This window comes from Meriones unguiculatus, chromosome 11 (assembly GCF_030254825.1).
Source record: "Meriones unguiculatus strain TT.TT164.6M chromosome 11, Bangor_MerUng_6.1, whole genome shotgun sequence".
Taxonomy (NCBI): domain Eukaryota; kingdom Metazoa; phylum Chordata; class Mammalia; order Rodentia; family Muridae; genus Meriones; species Meriones unguiculatus.
The window spans coordinates 47,801,067-47,821,383 of NC_083359.1; the positions used below are offsets into that span (position 1 = coordinate 47,801,067).

The 20,317-nt window shown below is 47.8% G+C and overlaps 1 protein-coding gene across 4 annotated transcripts in view; it reads right to left on the minus strand.

The window, feature by feature from the left end:
• Tvp23a (trans-golgi network vesicle protein 23 homolog A) overlaps positions 1–16,128 on the minus strand; it is a 38,634-nt gene extending 22,506 nt beyond the window's left edge. For 3 of the 4 annotated variants that reach the window (XM_060364165.1, XM_060364166.1, XM_060364164.1), the window contains exons 1-2: positions 15,942–16,128; positions 15,607–15,686 (exon numbers count right to left, since the gene is read on the minus strand). In XM_060364165.1, coding sequence (XP_060220148.1) covers positions 15,607–15,686; positions 15,942–15,950 — 89 coding nt within the window. In that variant the 5' untranslated portion in view covers positions 15,951–16,128. The remainder of the gene's footprint in view (positions 1–15,606; positions 15,687–15,941) is intronic. The other variant, XM_021648400.2, reaches the window with a different exon arrangement.
• Between the last annotated feature and the right edge of the window lie 4,189 nt (positions 16,129–20,317).

The following is a 20,317-nucleotide window of genomic DNA, read 5'->3' on the forward strand; positions in this document are numbered from 1 at the left end:
GTACCAGCTCATGGCCAGGAATAAAGCAGGGGTAGGGGGCACCCAGGTCCGAGGAAACAGGATCTCTCTCACCCTCCAGGAGCCCTGGGGACTGTGCATACTCAGGACATGCCACCAAGGCATCTCATTCTTCTCCAAAATAATTCTGGCCAATGCTGTCTCCATCATAACAGATGACATGGCCTCCTGCTCCCATCAGGCCTGGATGGGCAGAGTCTGGGGCCATCAGGATGTTGGGGTGGATGCTGGTTGCCAAGCACCCAGTTCCCACTCAAGAGTCTGCACGGTGAGGTCTGTGTGGAAGTGAAGAACAGAGGAGACTTCCCCTCTGGCCGCCGCTCGCTTTGTCCCTTGTTTCTGTTCTTTTTTTTTTTTAATGATAGACCAACTTTAGAAGCTGGTTGGCTCAGTGGCAGAGAGGGGGAAGCTCAGGGGGATGACTCAGCAGGCCCTGTTTGCTCAGCCCAGGATGGAGCTGACGGCAGGTCCTTAACTCTCAGCCAGGCTGTGGGGGTCCACATGGCACCAACACAAACCCAGTCAGGCCTAATCTGTTCTCTGATGCCACCAGACTCCTGGAGTCTTCTAAAGGCTCTGGAGCTTTCTGAAAACACAGAGCCCCAAAGAACTGAAATTAGAGACTCACAACTATGTGCCATATACAGCTGTTCACAACAGTATCAATGGACCCAACAGAACTACCCCACATGTCCACTAACAGGCCAGTGGATAACCCCACAGAGGACCGTTTCAGCTGCAATGAAGTGTGGCACATGCTGTGGTGGAGCGCCCTTAGTGAAAGAAGGCAGTCAGGGAAGGACAGTGTCCCATGACTCCGTGTGTAAGCGGTGTCTGGAACAATTATAAAGACAGAGACAGAAGTTAAGAGTTGGAGATGGACAGTGGTTAGGCCTGCTTCCTGCTCTTGTAGAGGTCCCACCTTTGGTTCCTATCACTCATGACAGGAAGCTCACAACTGCCTAACTCCAGCACCTGGAAGTTGGGCACTCTTTTCTGGCCTTTGAGAACATCAGCACTCACACACACACACACACACACACACACACAAAGGAAAAAAAAAGGTTACTGAGGGCTGGGGTATGAGCAGTGAGGACTGTTTTCTGAGCACAGTCTGGGAAGATTAGAGAATTCCTGAAGACAAGGTGGTGGTGTCCACACAAAATGAGTGAACTCACTACCACAGAACTGTGCACTGAAAAGTAATTAAGATAATCACCCAGACTGTAAGCAGGAAAAGATGCCCACTGTCTGGTCCGATAACTTGTATTCAATCCCTGGGCCCACATGGCCAAAGGAAAGAACCAACTGTTCACATTTATTCTGTGTGTGTGTGTGTGTGTGTGTGTGTGTACACACACACACGCACTCATGCTATGGCACACGTAGAGGTCAGAGGACAACTTCTGTTAGTCCTTGTCTTCCATGCTGTGGGTCCCAGGATCTAACTCAGGTTTTCAGGTTGGCAGCAGGACCTTAACCCACTAAGCCTTCTATCTATCTTATTGGCCCGGCAAACACAATTAAAAAAAAAAAAAAAGAAAAGAAAAAAACTTTTAAAAAGAGAAAATGGTTAAAATGGCCAATTTCATCACAATGAAAACGTGAAGAAAAGCAGTGAAGTACCTTTGCAAAAGTGCCCATGTCCATCCTCACCAGCAAAGCAAACACATTCAAGCACGAGGACCTGAGTTCAGATCCCCAAGATCCAACTAAAAAGCTGAGCACAGTGGTCTGTGCCCAGAATCCCAAGGCTAGGGAAATGGAGACAGGGCATCTCGGGGCCTTGCTGGCCAGCCGGCCAAACTATCCGGAAGCACCAGGTTCACTGAAAGACCCCATCTCCCACTTCACAAAATAAGGTGGAGGGTGATCGCCCACTTCTGACCCAGTGTTCGTGTCCACCTCCATATTCACCCGAAGTCTCACCTGCATCCCAAACTCACACACACAGGTAGTTGAAGAGAAAAAAACCTGCTAATATATTGAACATATAAAGACATTTAAAGTCATCATCTAAGCAATGTAGTCTAACACCTGCATTGGTGCCACTGTCATTGTATTAGATGTTGCGGATGGCACTGGGGAGATGTTCATAAGTTGCATGTCAAAACTATGTCATTTTATGTGGGGATATGACCATTCCCAGATTTTGGCCCAAGAGGAGCCCTGGAACCAGGCTCCCTGGTGCTGAGGGAGTATTGAGCTATGTAGATGAGCCTTGAAAACACCATGTCAAGTGAAAGAGGCTAGACCAAAAGGGTCACACATTATGATTTCATTTCCATGGGCTATCTAGAATGGGTAAATCATATTAAGGTGTGCCAGTGGTTGCCAGGGGCTATGAGAATGGGACGTGGAGTCTCTGTGGTGGTGTTTCTTCCGGAGTGATGAAGATATTCTGGAATTAGTGGGGAAGGTTGCATGGCACTGTGGATGCAGTCAGTGCTGCTAAAAGGAAGGTAGGAGGGACAGAAAGGAGGAGAAAGGAGTTAGGGAGGGAGGGGGGAGGGGAGGCCCTGATGTCACTGACTCTCCTTCAGAAAGACGACAGCAGAGCAGACAGCCGCAAGAGAGGTCCTCAGCACAAGCTCAGACCCTGAATGTGGGGGTTCCCGTGGTTCAAGTCCGAGCTCTCCCACTGAGGACTTGTGTGATCTTGGGCAGATGAATGAACCCCTGTGCCAGTCTCAGGTCTGTGAGTGGGATGAGTCAGAGCTGCTACAATGCACGTCTCCTGCGGACACTGTCCAACCACAGTCTGTGGGGCTGGACTCAGTGGAGAGCATGCACAGCAGCACTGACTTCACGGGGTCTGGGGACAATCTCACAACAACTGTGACTCCAAGTGGGCTCGCTTACTGCCAGGTGGGCAGGGAACACGGGTAGCAGTGCACTGGTATTTGGGAGCAATTGCTCTGTATCTTTCCTTTGTTGAGCTCAGTGCTTCTTCCGGTAGAAATGACCAGGTCTTGGCTGTGGCTGAGGGGTGTGGGCTAGAGATGTAGTTCTGCCTCAGCAGCCCGAGGAGCTCTGAAATTCTGACCCTCCTGCCTTGATCTCCCAAGTGCTAGGATTATAGGCAGGATGGGGATGAATCCAGGCCTTCAAGCATGTTAGGCAAGCATTGTGCAACTGAGCTCCCACCAGCACCAGAGCGGATGGTCATTAAGAAGAGATTTGTAACACAGACTGAAGAATGGATGGGCATTAGGAAGGGGGAGGAGGTTCTGGGAAAAGAGGGTCCTTATTCAAGTGTTGGTCTTGACACAGCCACACACTCAGGTCTTAGCTGTAGAAGCCACGCATACAATGTGGGGAGTCTCTGAAGGAACACGATAAAGGTTTGTAAAGTCCTCCCTCCTCCTTTTGCATCTGGGAGAAAATGTGTTCCCACCCACTTAGTCTTTAAGCATGGCATTGCTGTTTTAGCATACATACTTGTGTGTGTCCATGTGTGTACTTGTGTGTACATGTGTGCCTGTAAGTGCGCGTGTGTGTATTTGTGTGACTATATGTATATGTGTGTCTGTGTGTATGTTTGCATGTGTATCTGTGTCTGCATGTGTATATGTGTGTGCGTGTGTGTGTGCGCGCGCACACACACAGGCCAGAGGTCAACATCTGGTTTCTTCCTTACATCTGCACCTTGTTTTTGAGACAAGGTCTCTCACTAAGCAGCTAAATTAGCTGTTAAGGGAGCCCCCTGGGATCCTCTTGTCTCCCACTCACCCCACTCCCTCACCTCTCCACCATACACCTCTTCCCGCCTAGTACTGGGGTCACAGAAGTAGGCTACCATGCCTGGCTTTTCCATGGGTGCTGGGTATCCGAACTCAAACCACCATGCTTGCACATCAAGCACTTCTCCCACTGAGCTGTCCCCAACCCTCTTAACAGTATGTAAGAGCAGTGGGTGCAGTTAACCCTAGCCATCTCTCCAGCCCACCTCCGGCCATTTCAGTGCTTCTGGAATCTGAGCGCTTTGTTGAAGTTCAGCCACAAGCCTTCCACATCACCTTTGATCCTCAGCTCCAGCTCCCCAAAACAAAAGCATCAGCACAGCCCCCCATGTGGGGGAATCTCAGAGACGAAGGCCGTCCCCGGGCAGGACAGCCTTGGAGGCTATATGAGGTGAGAACTGAGTGACCTCCTGTCCACTCAGCCAGCTCTACTAGGTGTGGGAATCCCCTCAGGCTGGCTCTTAAGTTCTTCCACAATCACATGACACTTTTCAAAGTATCCCCACTTCCTGGCAACGGAAGCTATTTCAGATCCAGTCTGACTGGTTTCTGCCTTGAGTTTTGAAATTCTCCTAGATGTTACCAGGAGGCCTAGAATCTCATAGAGGCCAAAGCAGAAAAATCAAAAGTTCAAGGCTATCTTTCTTGGGTTACAGATTGAGTTCAAGGCCATCTGGATAACTTAGTGTGTCGGACACTAAAAAGCAGAAAAATAGTGCTGAGGTAGATAGATGGTTTATCTAGCACATAAAAGGTCCAAGCCATCCTGAGGGAAAAAATAAAAATGTGTAATCCACTTCCTCTATTGAGAGAATTGTGGGTTCTTTGAGTGGCAAAGATAATTAAGAACCCAAATCAGGGAGGCTGAGGAAGGGGATTGTGAGTTCCAGACTAGCCTGGGCTACATAACAAGCCTTTGTTTCAGAAAGCCAAAACCACTGGGTCTGCAGGTAAACGGGAGTGGAGGGAAGAGTGGGCCATCTGTGGTGGTGATGGGGTTTACGGATAGAAACATACTTTTAGAGACAAAACTTAAGTAGTGTCTCTGCCAGGCAGCATTGTCAGAACTGACTCCAGACAGGACAAGAGCTAACAAGGACCTGTAGATATGAATGTAGATTAAAAAATGCCTGGGGTTCTCTCCCTGTGTTCTGCTTCTAGAAGAATTTCCTGTTCTTAACATGTAGTGAAGTACTCTGGGCTGTGTGAACATGATAAGGGCATTTGTTAGCTATTTGTGCCTTTCTTTTGCTGATGTATTGACTGATGAATTAACTTCAAGAGAGGGTCTTACATAGCCCAGGGCAGCCCTTGAACTCTCTATATAGATGAGAATGATCTTGAACTTCTGATCCTCCCGCCTCTACCTCCAAGGTGCTGGGATAACAGGAGTGTACCTGCATGCCTGGCTTCATAGTGCTATTCTTAAAAGGCATTTTCAAAATCCTTTTATGGTGTTAGAGAGATAGTCCATCGGTAGGAGCACTTGTTGCCTTCCAGGGACGTGGGTTCACTTCCCAGCACAACAGTCTGTAACTCAAGTCCCAGGGAATCTGATCCCCTCTTCTGAGCCCCATGAGCACCAGGCACAGATGCAGTGTACATATATGCACAGCCAAAACACTTTTATACATATTTTATTTAAAAAGCTTTTATGGATATTAATCTAAAGCATTATTTTTCAAGTTAACATATCTAGTGGACATTTTTTTTACAGTTCCTTTATCTGGAGTTTCATTGAGCATTACCATGTACCTGCATACTGAGAATAGTACATTCTGTATTTGGTGTCTATGTGTATTTTTATTTGCAGGTTAATTTGGCATTCAAAGTAACCACAGGTAGGCCAGCAACATGGCTCAGCAAGTAATGCCACCTGCTGTTAAGCCTGATGACCTGAGATAAGCCCGTGGGACCTACATGATGGAAAGAGAAATGCCTATAAGTTGTCCTCAGACCTCTACAAATGCCACGACACATGCATCCAGCTCTACATATGCACACACACAAGCACATTTTTAAAAGTGTAAAATAATCACTGATGCTAATCTGACCTTCTTTAACTTTCGTAAAGACACAAAATTAATTTTTTAATAATTTTTGTTTGTTTTTCAATACATGGTTTCTCTGTGTGTATCCCTGGCTGTCCTGAATCTTGATCTGTAGACCAGGTTGATCTCAAACTCACAGAGATCCAACTGCCTCTGCCTCCCAACTGCTGGAATTAAAGGCATCTGCTGACACCACCAACTGGCTTAATTTTTTTTTAAATTAATCTTCAACACTGTTTCAGAAATACCATTAAACAAAAGCCCATTGATTGGGTGCCTACTGTTTTCCAGGAATAGTCTGGGCCAGAGCGCACCAAACAAAACTGAGTGGTGCACCCCTTCTACTGTGGGTCATGTGGGTGCTAATGTGGGATTTCTACAGGGTGTTGCTGGGGTGCCCAGCACCTCCACTGTCCTGTCCGAGCAATCAATGGTGCACAGTGTCACCAGTTGGCTCTGTTTTCAGAGCACTGACCCCTTCAGTCATAGAGACTTGTTCCAAGCCAGAGGGTGTGGCTCAGTGACATTTTAATGAATATAGAAGCCCAAGATGCAGCTTCTGACCAATGGGCTAGGGTCAGACAAGGGGCTATAAGGAAACTGAATTTCAACCAGAAGTTCCTAAATTGATTTTTACTAAGACAATGTCATCAGTATCCATGGCTGTCATTTAGGACTGAACTTGTACCAATATTTCATCTACCCCTCCTGATCTAAAAAGAAGTACCATGGACCCTGACCGATGCCTATTCCTTGTCTCTTAAACACTTTCCAGACATGGGGGTCAAGGTTCAGTGCAGTTACCCTTCAGTGGCCTTATTGCTGATACAGCTCATACAGGCAAGTTCATGTGAACAAGAAATACACATGTAAGGGGAAGTGGAACTTTCAGAGATGTGAGCAATTCATTTCAAAATAAGTAATGATGTGCCTGATCAAAGAGAACCGAAATCTCACCACTTCCTTGATTTTGCCGGTTGTTTTCCTTGGTGTTCCGGAACCTTCCTTCAAATTAAACAACTCACTCTTGATGGGATTTGCTTATGTCTGTTTTTTTGGTTGCTGTTGCTTGTTTGTTTTGTTGTTCTTTTAAGGGGGATTGATAGGGCCTTTAGCTGAGGCTTGCAAACCTGCTCTGTTACCCAGGTGGACCTAAAATTACAGAGATCCCTCTACCTCTGACTACTGAGTGCTGGGTTGAAGGTTGTGCTTTACCATGCCAGGGTTTTAATTATTTTTGTTTATGTTTTTTATTTCTATATTTTTCAAAATTGATTTTAGAGAGCTAGAGACAATATGGCTTGCTCCCCAAAGGCACATGGAAGTCTTGGAAAGGTTTCTCATCAACTGAATGAATAGACATTTGGGATTATTTTTTTAAAAATAAAAATTATTATTTCCTTAGTATTTTGGAGCATGGTGTGTGTGTGTGTGTGTGTGCGTGTGTGTGTGTGTGTACATGCTTGGGGGTGTACAGCAAATAGAGGTGTGTTTATATTGTTTTGCAAGAATGACTGGCCACTAAGCCACCCCAAGCTTACTTACTCATCACCTGCCCTACCTTGCCCCTATCTCCAGCTTTCCTTGGATCAATGTTACACATGGGAGTAATGAAACAGCTCCAAGTTCCCTTAAACACCAGTAACTTATCTAGACCCAGACTCTAGTATGAGTATGGTGGTGCATCTCTATACCCTCATCACTCAGGAGCTGTTCAAGGGCATCAGAGACACAAAGCCATTTTTGGCTAAATAGAAGACTGAGGTCAGCCCAGAAACTGGTCTCAAAAAACCAATCAACTGACTCAAGAACAAAACTTCTAAACTCCCGCTAGAGGAATATGCTTATTGTAATGTCTCATTCCCATCACAGTCCTGTTTGCACCTGCTCTGTGTACAGAGGACTCAGAGAGACACAAAACCAGTGGAATAATAGGCATCCTTTGTGCATCCTCGGGTGGTACCTCAGGACCCACTGCCTCTTTACAAACATCACCCACTCATCGCTGCCACTATTGATCCTCATATGACAGTACTGCCAAGCCACCACTACCCCCATCTTACAGATCAGAAAACTGAGGATCTTAAAAGTGTTGTGGTCCCTGTTTGAGTTCAGGATCACTGTGAGCAAAGACCTGGGCTTACATAGGCAAGCCTTGGAAGGATCTGGGTCTTCCAAAGTCCCAAGGATTTCTAGGGTTGTTGAACCTGCTACTTGCCCAAGAAAGATAAGAACTGCAAATTGGCAAGAAGATTTTGGGCCCGGGGGAATGGAACCGGGGGGGGGGGGGGTAAGTTGGTGGGGAACAGACAGTCTGCTGATTTAAGGCGCCTACGCCCTGGTAGCCAGACATAGCCCAGAGGAATGGCAGAGGCAAAGGTGTTTCAAGGGAAGCAGGGCTGGGTCTCCGGATGGGATGCAGGTGCGTGGCATCCACACTGGAGCTCAGGAGGCAACTTTACTCAAAAGCCCATTCATGCCCGCAAACGCATCTATGACTCAAACCCTGGTTTTCAGGTGCTTACCTGAGGGATGCTGAATTCAGGTTCAATCTATCTCCCTGTGACCAGAAGCCCAATATTTCCCCAAGGTGGCCAAAAGTCCCCCCCACTGGCCAAAAGATGGTCTGTTACACTGTATAGCTGAGTTAACACCACTGTGGAGTTTCACTTCTTCATGAGTACCTAAGAGAACTGAAACATATGCCATATCCCCAAACATGGACACAAATGCTCAGTTACATTACTCATGAGAACTGAAAAGCAAAAACAATTCACGTATCCTCCAACTTATGAATGGATAAACAAAAAGTGGCACACCTATACAATGGTATGTGGTCATAAAAAGGAATTAAATGTGGCTAAATACCTGGGATCTATAATAAAGTACTTGCTCTGCAAGCATAAGGACCCGAGTTCAAGCCCCAGCAACCATGTAAAGTCAGGTGTGGTAGTTCCTGCTTGAAATACCAGTGCTTGAGAAACAAGAACAGGCAGATCTCTGGGGCTCACTGTCCAGCTAGCCCAGCGTAAGAGGCAGGTCCCAGATCCCAGTGAGAGACCCTGTCTTAAAAAGCACAGTAGATGGGTCCCAAGAAATGAGAGCCAAGGTTGATCTCTGGCCTCCACACATTTGTGCACGCACACACACACACACACACACCAAGACCACACACACCAAGACCACACATTGTATAATTTCATATGTTAATTTCACTGGGTTAAGGGGTGCCTGGCTGGTATATAAGACATTATTTGTGGGTATGTCTCTGAGGAAGTTTCTAGAAGGGACTGGAAATTGAATGGGGTACCAAGAAAAGGAGCCCTCCACCCTGAAGGTGGGACTCAGACCTCTCCCAGGGCCTGAGCACAGAGCTGTTGCACCCTCTGGGGAAAGGAATAGGGGTTTGCTCTCAGGCCAAGCTGGGGTACTAATGCGCTTCACTCTCACACATCAGAGCATCCAGTCTTCCACCCGGCTGATCTGTGCACAGACTGGGAGCCCCTGGTTCAGACTTGGGCTCAGATCACCAGCCCTAGCCCTCAAAGACCTGGGCTGGGGCTCACTGACTTCATGGAGTTCAAGCCTGTTAAAAGATCCTGGGATTTGCCAGGCTCCAAAATCATGTGAACCAAGCTTTCATAATAAAGCTCTATACATAAATATCCAAATATAAATAATGTACAATTATTAATTCCATATGTATACACAATACACATAGACACACAGACATATAACACACCTACACAAACACACATATACTTGCTAACACACACACACCCATAATGTTCATACATATACACATATACACATGCCTACTTATACATGTACAAACACATATATACGGTTCTGTGCTTCTGGAAAATCCTACCATATAGATTTTATTTATATCAAATGTCCAAAATAAGCATATTCCTAAGTACATTGGTGATCCCTGGAGGCTTATAGGAAGGAGAAATGAGAAGTGATTGTTTAATGGATGTAGGGTTTCCACCTGGGGTGGTGAATAGAATGAGGCCATGATGCCAGTTATATACTGTGATCATACCCAAAAGCCACACTGAGCTTCACACTGTCAGTGAGCTGATGGTATGCCAGTCGCCTCTTGATTGAACATACACATGACATGGGCTTGTGATATATGGGCCTTGATATATGAGTTTGAGGCCAATGTGGTCTATAATGAGACCCTGTTTCAAAAGAAGAAAACACGTCGTAGGCTGGCGACACAGCTCGGCTGGGAGGGTGCTGGCCCTCGACTCTGAGAGAGCTCGACTCTGTCCCAGCACTGCATAGACGGGGTGTGGAGACATGGTCCTGGAGTCCCAGCACCGGGCAGGAAAAACAGAAATTCGACGTTTTCCTGGGTTACATAGGGAACTTGAGGCCAGCCTGGGCTATGTGACACTCTACAGAAACTGCAGAGTTAGCAAGGGTGTGGAGAGCTGGAAGCCTTCCATGTCAGTCCACTGTAAAATGTCTGGCTGCTCTGGGAAATGGTTCACAAGTTCCTCAAAACATAAAAAGAGAACTTCATCTGGCCCACACAGCCCAGCTGCTAGAAATATATGTAAAAGAATCAGAGTCAGGGTCTCAAAGATGGGGTGTGCAAATCCCCTTTCAGGGCAGTATCAGTCACAAGGGTCAGGAGGTGGAAGCCACCCAGCTGTCCATGAGTGAGCATGGCAGACTCACAAAATGGGCTAATATTCAGCCTTGAAAGAGGAGAAAATCCAGGCAGTGGTGATGAAGACCTTTAATTTCAACACTCAGGAGGCAGAGGCAGAGGCAGAGGCAGAGGCAGAGGCAGAGGCAGAGGCAGAGGCAGAGGCAGAGGCAGAGGCAGAGGCAGAGGCAGAGGCAGAGGCAGAGGCAGAGGCAGAGGCAGAGGCAGAGGCAGAGGCAGAGGCAGAGGCAGAGGCAGAGGCAGAGGCAGAGGCAGGTGGGTCTCTGCGAGTTTGAAGCCAATTGGCTTACAGAGTGAGTTCCAGAGCAGCCGAGGCTCTGCAGAGAAACCCTATCTCAAAAAACCAAAAACTAAAACCAAACAAACAAACAAAAAAATAAGGAGAAAATTCAGGGATGAATCTTAAGAACATTATAGTCAGTAAAAGAGGCTGTCATAAAGGGCAAACACTTTCATGAAATGACTACTCAGTTCGTAGAGACAGGAAGTGGAATGGCGGTTAGCAGGTGGTTAATGGGAATGGAGAACGGTTTAATGGGCCAGGAGTTTCACTTTTGCAGGATTAAGAAATTCTGATTTGCAGCGATGCAATGTTACCCAACACCAGGGCTCTGCACATAGGAAAGATGGAGCTTAGACATGCTGTTTTTAAAAAAAATAAAAAATAAAAAATAAAAAAAATAAAAACAAAAAGCAGACTGGGTGCCTTGGCACAGCCCCGAATCTCAGTGCTCAGAGGCCAAGGCACAAAGATAGCTCAAGGTCGGCCTGGACTACATATGCGGACCCTGCCTCAAAAGCTACCTTAAAAGGAATGTAAAGCCACCTGGGAAACACCACACACACACACACACACACACACACACACACACACACTGTCTCACATACACACACACACTCACACATATACTCAAACATGCACACTCTCACACACACTCACATGCACACACAAGATGGCAGGTATGTATTCTCCAGCTATGCTGTGGAATTACACCCTCCAGTGGTGCCCAAGGAACCCCAGTCATAGGACCGTACCTCCCTGACCTAGAACTAGGGACAGTAGTGAAAGGACACACATCAGGCACCCAGCTGCTGGATAGTTACTGAGTAAATTGCTTAGCGGCCACACATCAAGGCCAAGCTGGTCCAGACCTGCATATTACAGATAGGTCAGTGGAGGCAAGGCATGGTAACCTGTCCACAGTCTCACAGCCACTGGATGATAAGGGAAGAAGTGGACCCTGGCTGTAGCCCTTCTGCGACAGATCCTGACTTCAAAGTCAACATGCAACCAACATGAGAATTCCCTACTGCAAAATACAAAGTAAAGAAGAAATTCAAAACAATGGTCCTCATGCTTTACTAATGATTCAGAACTTTGGGAGACCTTGGCCTCTTTGATAACTGAATTAAAATTTGAAAATGTTTCACATATTTCATAGCATGACCTATGTGAAACTAAGAAAAGTTTTCAAATGTCCCTGGACCACCACCACCCCAAAAGCCCATGCAGACACCTCAGTTAAGAATCCCTTTAAATGATTGCTTAGGTCCTGAATCCAAGCCCTGTGCTGTTAGTTTTATGCCAACTTGATACAAGCTACAGTCATTTGGGAAGCAGGACTCTCAATTAAAAAAAAAAATGGCACCCTTGGACAGGCGGTCCTGGATGCTATAAGAAAGCAGGCTAGCACACCATGGCGAGCACGCCAGTAGGCAGCACTCTGCATGCGCTCTGCTTCAGTTCCCACCTCCAGGTTCCGGCCTTGAGTTCCTGCCCTGACTCTTCTCAGTGATGGACCAACCTGAGAGTTGAAGCCAAATAAACCCCTTCCTCCCCAGCTGTGTTTTATCTCAGCAATAGAAACCTCAACTAAGATCTTCTAGAACCTTGTAGACCAAACGTAGTGGCAAACACCTATAATCTCAGTACTTAGAAAAAAAAAAAAAAAAAGCAGGAAGATCACAAGTTCAAGGTCATCCTTGGTGACATAGTGAGTTTGAGACTAGCTGGGGAAAGACCCTGTACCAAAAAAAAAAAAAGTAAGTAAGTAAGCAAGTAAGTAGGTTCCCCTTTAGGCCAGGTGTGGAGATGACAGCTACAATCATAGTACTTGGGAACAGACAGGAGAACCCTGCAGTTGGGTTATACAGTGAGATCCTGTCTCAGTAAACCACACCACAACACAAAACACAATAAAGAGCCCAGTTCTCCACACTGCTGAGTGCCTACACACAACATCCCTTGTGAATCCCGGTAAGTCCCCGGGCAGACTGATGGATCAGATGGGCACATCAGAGGATTCTGGGACTGGTAGCGGCCAACTCGGGACCCGTGTTGAATGTACTTCCTCCAGCTCCAGGTGCTCCCTGCTGCCCACTGAAACGTTCCAGGAGAGCCATCAGGGAACATTCCAAGCTCAACAGCCTTACTCTACAAATGCTCCACTAGACCAGAAGTCTGAGCATCATCCTTGATCAGTTGTCCCTACCCCACATGAGTGTGTGTGCATGTACATGTGTGTGTGTGTGTGTGTGTGTGTGTGTGTGTGTGCGTTGTACATGTGTGTGTGTGGCAGGCCAGAAGAGGGCATTAACCTTGAGACAGGGGCTCTCACTGAACCAGCACCTCTTTGGCTAAGCTAGTGGCCAGAAACCTTGTCTCCAGTGTCAAAGCACTGGAGCTACAGGCACACACAGCCACATTTGGCTTCTTATGTGAGTGCTGGGAATCACGTTTGACCCTGGTCATACTTGCATAGCAAGTGCTTTATCCACTTATCCATTTCCCCATCCCGCCATTCCCCCATCCCCCACACCTTAACATACAGTGAAGGTAGATTGTACCACCCAGGTATCTTGGGCCTCTGGGCTTTCTTCCCAGCCTCTGCTTTCTTCTTCCCCTAAACCAGTCTATGATGGGTAATTTTGGCTGTCAACGTGAAAAGATCTAGAACTACCGGGACACACAACCCTCAGCAGGCCACTGTGGGTTATCTTGAGTAAACTGATGGAAGTAGGAAGAGCCACCCACTCTAGGCAGCACCATTAGCTGGGCTGTGGTCCTAGACCCTATAAAAATGGAGCTGAGCATCCTCTACTTCATGACTAGAGATGCACTATGGCCAGCTGCACAAAGCCCCTGCTGTGTTGATATACTTGGCTCTTGAACTGTGAGCCAGACTAAACACTTTCTTTCTTAAGCTCTTTCCTTTTTAAGTTGTCAGGGCATTTTATCATAGCAACAGGAAAGAGACTGAGGTACTGTCTTAATCCTGCAGTCTGGACTCCAACATTGCCCCAACAAAATCCACGTGGCTGTTAAAATTTACACTAAAATTAAGCAGAACCAAATTCCATAACCCTAACCACAGTTTTAGTGCTCAGCAGCCACAGGTAGCTAGTGACCACCACATTATATCTGTTGAGTACATCTGGGCTGATTGATTTTAACTGAAATTTGATACAACCTAGAATCACTTGCAAAGAGTATTAATGTAGAATTATCCAGATCAGGTTGGCCCATGGGCACGTTTGTGGGGATCGCCTTGATTGGTAATTAAGGCAGAAAGACCCAGTCCATTGTGGGTGGTGCCATTCCCTAGGCTCCTGAGCAGCATAGGGGAGGAGAAAGCCAGCTGAAAGCAAACAAGCAAGGGTTGCACAGAGCAGCCCCACAAGCAGGACATCCAGTATCTAGGCCCCAATCTCTGGAGTCTACATTATACGAAAAAGGGAACTCGGCATATTCATTTAGTAAATAATCTGAGAGAGACAGGGTGAAAGGCAGAAACAGAGAGGCTTATGCAGTCTAAGATGGTCCTGAACTCACTATCTAGCTGAGAATGACCAGGGACTTCTGATCCTCCTGCCTCCACCTCCCTGGTGCTAGGATTACTGGTGTGTGTTAGGCCCAGTTTATTTAGTGCTAGGAATGGACTGGAACTCAGCTTCCTGCAAGCTAGGCAAGCACTGTACCAACTAAGCTCTGCACCGAGACCTCATGTGGTAAAGAATTTTGAGGTGTGTATTAGCCTAGATTGCTGACTAGGCTTGAGATATTGTCACAAATACCTTTATGTTGACAGGTATATGGAGCGTGTGTGTGTGTGTGTGTGTGTGTGTGTGCGTGTGTGTGTGTGTGCATGTGTTGTGAGTGAGCACACAATGCACCGCCTTGCCTCGTTTATACTGTGGAACCCAGATCTCTGTGCATGCTGGGCAGGAACTCTACCAGCTGAGCCTCTTGAAACCAGATGTTTATGATAATTTGTTATGGTGACCATAGGGAGCTACTGCACTGTGCTCCATTCTGAGACTGCTGTATTTGAGTCAGAAGATCTGATGGAGGGGAAGAGAACAGGAGCCACTGAGGGTGTAGCTGAGGGTGCAGTGCTCTTGCCTGGTGTGCACAGGCCCTCGGTCCATCCCCAGCACCAGAAAAAAAAAAAAAAACAAAGACGAGGCCACTAGGCACTGGGCCCTCAAGTATGCTAGAGGGAGAGATGAGCGAAGTAGATAGGTGGGTGGGGCCGAGCTGTGAAAGTGGGGTAGGCCGCCAGCAAGCATGCTTCCAAGTCCCCATGCCACCTTTGCTCTGCTGCCTTCTGGCTGCTGAAGGTGCCAAGCAGGTATGTGACCTGACCCAAGATAAGTCTGGCTAGCTGGAGCACCAAGCGCTTTCCCAGCTGCCTACTGACTCCTCCCATACAGCCGCGGTGTTCTCTGACCTTCTGGTTGGACTGCAGAACCTTTGTACTTGCTGTTCATTCAGCTCGGGACTCCTCCACCAGAGTCTCCGAACGGCTGGCTGCTTCTCAACATTCAGTCTCAGCTTCAACGTCCCCTCCTCAAAGAACCTCAGTTTGCTGTGCTAAAGCATGAGGACGTCCCTTGCAACCTTCTCTTGCTTCACCATGCTAGTTTCTTCCTACCCCTCTTAATATTTTTGCCTAATAAGGTAGAGGTTCCCCACCCGACTGTGGGCTCCAAGGGCGCCGGATCTGTATAACTCGTGCACACACTGGTTGCTCCGTGTATTTTGAATGAATAAGTTGGCGAATGAATGAATTTGCACCTTCGGACTCAAGACCTGGTCTCAACATACCTGATCTTGGCCTTCCTAAAGGCCAGCTCCTCTTCGTTGCCAAAGTCCAGGGACACATCCTCAGTATCGTCCACTAGGCCCTGGGGGACATCGGGAACAGACGGTAGGCCATCTCAAAGTGCACACCCTGCTTTCACGCCTGAGTGCCTTTTCTTTCTGGGCAGGTCTCTGTGCTCCTCCTCACGTTATTCCCTTAACCACCCTGGCCTTTCCCTACCCCCTTTAACCACTAGGGGCCTAGTTCAGTCTTAGGCTCCAGTGCCAGTGCCTCAGTTCTCCAATCCCAGGCTCCTTTTCCTCACCCTCCTCCCACCGCCGCATCCCCGCAGCCCTACCTGCTTCATCCTCCTGGGTACCACTTGACCTTACAGCGCAGGCAGGCTCCAGCTCCTCCCTCCACTGCCCAAGGTTTAAGAAGCCCAGCAGGCAGCCCGCCCAAGCGATGCCCGGAGCCTCAGCTTCACCGCAGCTCAGCTCTGGTTGTCTAGGGGTGGGGGAAGGGCGCTGCGCAGTGCGCAGTCGCGGGCTAGGGCAGGGCCAGAGATGATACCCAGGGATACTCGAGCGCAGACACTGAGAGCTGTGCCCAGCACGCAGGATGCGGGACCCAGGACCGTAAGGGATGGTGGCAGCAGTGTGTGTGTGTGTGTGTGTGTGTGTGTGTGTGTGTGTGTGTCGTCCACTAGTCCTGGGGGACATCAGAAACAGGTGGTAGATTTTTCCTGGGTGTGTGTGTGTGTGTGTGTGTGTGTGTGTGTGTGTGGTCCACTAGTCCTGGGGGACATCAGAAACAGGCGGTAGATTTTTCTGGGCCAGGCATAATAGTGCAGGCCTGTGACCCAGACACTTGGAAATCTGAGGCAGAAGATTGATGTGCAGAGAAAACAAAACGAACAAATGTGCTCAGGATCCTGTTGCTTGGCTTGGGGACAGCTTGTCGCAGAAATGCTATTGACATGTGAAGGCCTTAATGGACTTCCCCTGGCCCAGGACAGAGTCACTACTCCTCCACTATGGCCTGCCACAGCCATTTCCAATTCCTACCCCACTACAAATTTTCTCAGCCCCACATTCCTGCCCTACTACCCTGGGACAGAGAGCAGAGTGTCAGGAAGCCAAGGCTGTTGACCCTCCTCCGATGGTTCCCCTTTTCTCCCAGCCCACAGGCAGGTGTTAGCCTGACTCCTGGTGAACCCCTAGGGGGATCCTGGTTGGGGTGCAGTGTGGAGCTGCCTTACCTCTCAGCCTCCGGCTTTGCCAGAGTCTGCAGCTGCTTACTCCATTCTCTAGGCCGCAGCTATGCTGTCTGGGGGAAGAGGGAGGGAACTTCTAGAACAGAAGAGCATCCTCAGGGGCCAAGCCTTTTGAAGTATTTTCCAGCCTGGGGCTGACATGGTAATGTTAGCCTGTAATCACAGTACTAAGGAAAGCTGAGGCAGGAGGATCACATGTTTAAAGCTAGCCTGAAATACAAAAATGTTTAAGGCAAGCCTAGGGAACTTAGAGGACCCTATCTCAAAAATTTTATTTCAAAAAGGCAGGGTAGGGGTGGGAGAGTGTGTGTGCACTTTCGTGCACTCGCACACATGCATGTTCTTGTATTTTTGGTATTGTGCTAGAGTGTTTGTCTTGCATACAAGATGCCCTTGGCTCAGTCTCCAGTAACACACACACACACACACACACACACGCATGCACACGCACGCACACACACGCACGCACGCACACACGCACACACGCACATTTTCAAGCCCAGCATCAGCTCTAAAACCTCTGCTACTCAGCTGATAAGACAGTCCACTAAAATCAGCCCAGCAGATTGCCAAATCTCCAGGGATCAGACCCAGTGCCTTCTCTCTGGCTTCCCATCTGGCAGTGTTTGCCGAAGGGCCCAGGGTCTGCTCCAGGGTCTGAGCAGCAGAGAGTTCAGTTCTTTTACGATGCCAAAAGTTTTGTTCAACTGTCCTTGAGGCATCAGGATCTGAGACCACCGAGGCGGGTTTTCTGGAAAGTGTCCCTTCCCTACCCACAGCTGGCTCTAGGCTGTGGCCCTGAGAAGCCACAGCCATCAGGAGTGGGTGTGGGGAGAGCGCCCATAGTGGAGGCCAGGTGGAGGTAAGAGGCCGTTGTAGTGAATTTAGGGGCTTTTCCTCTTTGGACCAGCAGCTGCTGGTGTCTGTTAAGCTGGGGCCAGGAGGTGGGAAAACCCCTTGGAAGCCCCATCAGGGCTAACTGACATTCTTAGGGTGGGGAACTTCAGGATGGACCACTTCGTCTGCCATGAAGTTCACCCTATGAACTCGAGGTTACTCCTCCTGGCCTGTCCACAGAGGGATGAGAGGTGGAAGGCCAAGAACTCTGCAGGGAATTTATCCTTGGCCCTGAAGCCAGCTCCAGCACACTGTAGGAAGAAGCAGCGGGAGGGGCCTAGGGACGCTGAGTTCATGTTCAGGGTACAGATCCAAGCTCTAGATTTAGTAGAGTAAGATCAGCACAGAAGCAAAACGCATGCCAGCAAAGTAGTCCTGGCTGAGGTGAGGTCCTGTCCCTCAGTGTGCCAGTTGGTCTGAAATACTGCTAATCTCTTAACTCTGATGTTTTCAGACTGATCTGGTTCTTTCAAGGCGACTTGCTCCAGGCAGCAGCAGCAGCATCATAGACTGGTTTCCTCCACAGCTGGTCTGCCAGGAAGTTTGCTCTTCTGCAGTCCTGGGTGACTCTGGTTGGCAGACTGTCTTATCTCTCTTCAGTCTTGAGAAAGGATGAAGGTAGACAGGTAGGTCTTAGTAATTTCCATCTTTATGCAGATCAGGCAGGAGTCTGAGACAGACACACATCACAAGGAGACAGACACAAAGTAAAGGAAGAGATGCCAGGCTTTTCTCTGTTCTTAGCGAGGAGCAAGGCACCCGTTACTAGGGAGGTTTGAGGATTCTATTCCAGGACTTTGGAGCCTCCACAGAGAGGTTTGGGAACCTACTTTCCATAAGGGAACTACTAGGCATATTTGGAATAAAGGGAACGCTTAGAGCAGAGACTTGCAGAAAATAGTAAGTTATTGGCTTTGATGTTTTACCTTTTTTTTTTCTTTGATTTTTTTAAACCTAGTTTATTTGGGGTTCCTAAACACCTCTACCTGCTACTAGGTAAGAGAAAAAGAAGGTTAGTGGGAACAGAGGATGTAGACATCTTTAGACTTAGTTCCTTGGGGTGATTACACTCTTTGTCATCAGGATTCCAGCAGTCCAGCCAAAGAGCAAACAGCAGCAGCAGAACAAATCAGCAGCAGCCTCCTCAAAGTGTTCTCCTCTCCAGAGCATTCTCTCTCTCTCTCTCTCTCTCTCTCTCTCTCTCTCTCTCTCTCTCTCTCTCCTCCTATTTATACCCTCTCAGAGTCTGCACAAGGATGTTATCCAGCTGGCAAAACCCACGACCCCCACACGAGGCAATTTCCAGCTAACAAAGATCATAGGTCCTCTCACAACTTTTATCAGCTGTGGACAAACTAAAAGCATTCCCACATCCCGCACTTGGGATTACAACAAAAACATATTTATGTAACATAACTGAGTTTTTAAAGGAACCAAAACTTTCACTATGCTAACCTTTTCTTCCATGCTCTCTGTTCCCCTTAGCCTACCTGGAGCAGAGAGGAGAGACTGAGACTCAGTCTTATCTCTGGGCCTGTATTTGAGACTTGAAGCCCAAGAAGCCCCTGGAGTGGTCCCAGGTTTGTGCAGCCACTGGGTTCTGGAGACCCTCAGAGCTCAGTGTCTGTTTGTCAGCAAGCCTGGATGGTAGCCTGTGCAGGAGACTGGCCTCAGCCTGGCCTCAGTATCCCTGTTTATAAAGTGTGACCATACTCCCCCCATCCAGGATGACAAGGACTAGACACAGTGCATATAAAGTGCCCTTCTCAGAGTGGAGGCTGAGCAAACTACAGCCTAGTGACAGTGATTTAATGGCCACCTACAGAGGAGCTAGGATCTGAGGCACCCCTGTGGGCTCACAGCACAATGACTCAAGCCTTATGTCTAACTTTTGTCTGTCTGTGCAGCAGAACCATTGAGTGACACTCTTTTTTGTTAAATTATTCTCATGATTTTATTATGGTCAATGTACATAATGATCCATAGTCATGTAGAGGAATAGTCTATAGCAGTGCACATTTCACAGCAATATTCAGTAACATTCCAGTGTAATGTACAACAATATAATTTGGTTTAATGTGCATTAATACTATGCAGACCAGTAATATAGTGTGGAGTACTGTAAACTAATACAATCTAGAGTCATGGACAGTAAATAATTCAGTCTAAAGTAACATATGGTATCACAGTGTGGAGAAGTGAGTAATAATAGAGACAAGAGTAATGGACGGTAATTGAGCCTGGGGTCCTGGACAGTAATTGAGTGTGAATTAACATATGGAAATGCAGGCTAGAGTAGAGGACAGTAGCAGTACGGAGTGGCACACCGCAGAAGAGTCCATATCATTTCTGAGAACGCAGTCTGGGGCAGTGTGTAGTAAGACTGTCTGTGGTAATTTGCACAATGCACTTCTTTAAAGAAGTGACTTTAAGAAATGTGATGGGATCTGATAGACTAAGATCAGAAGGAAGGAGAGGAGGACCTCTCCTATCAGTGGACTTGGGAGGGGCAATTGAGAAGAAGGGGGAGGGAGGGGAGGGCTGGGAAGGGAGGAGGGAGG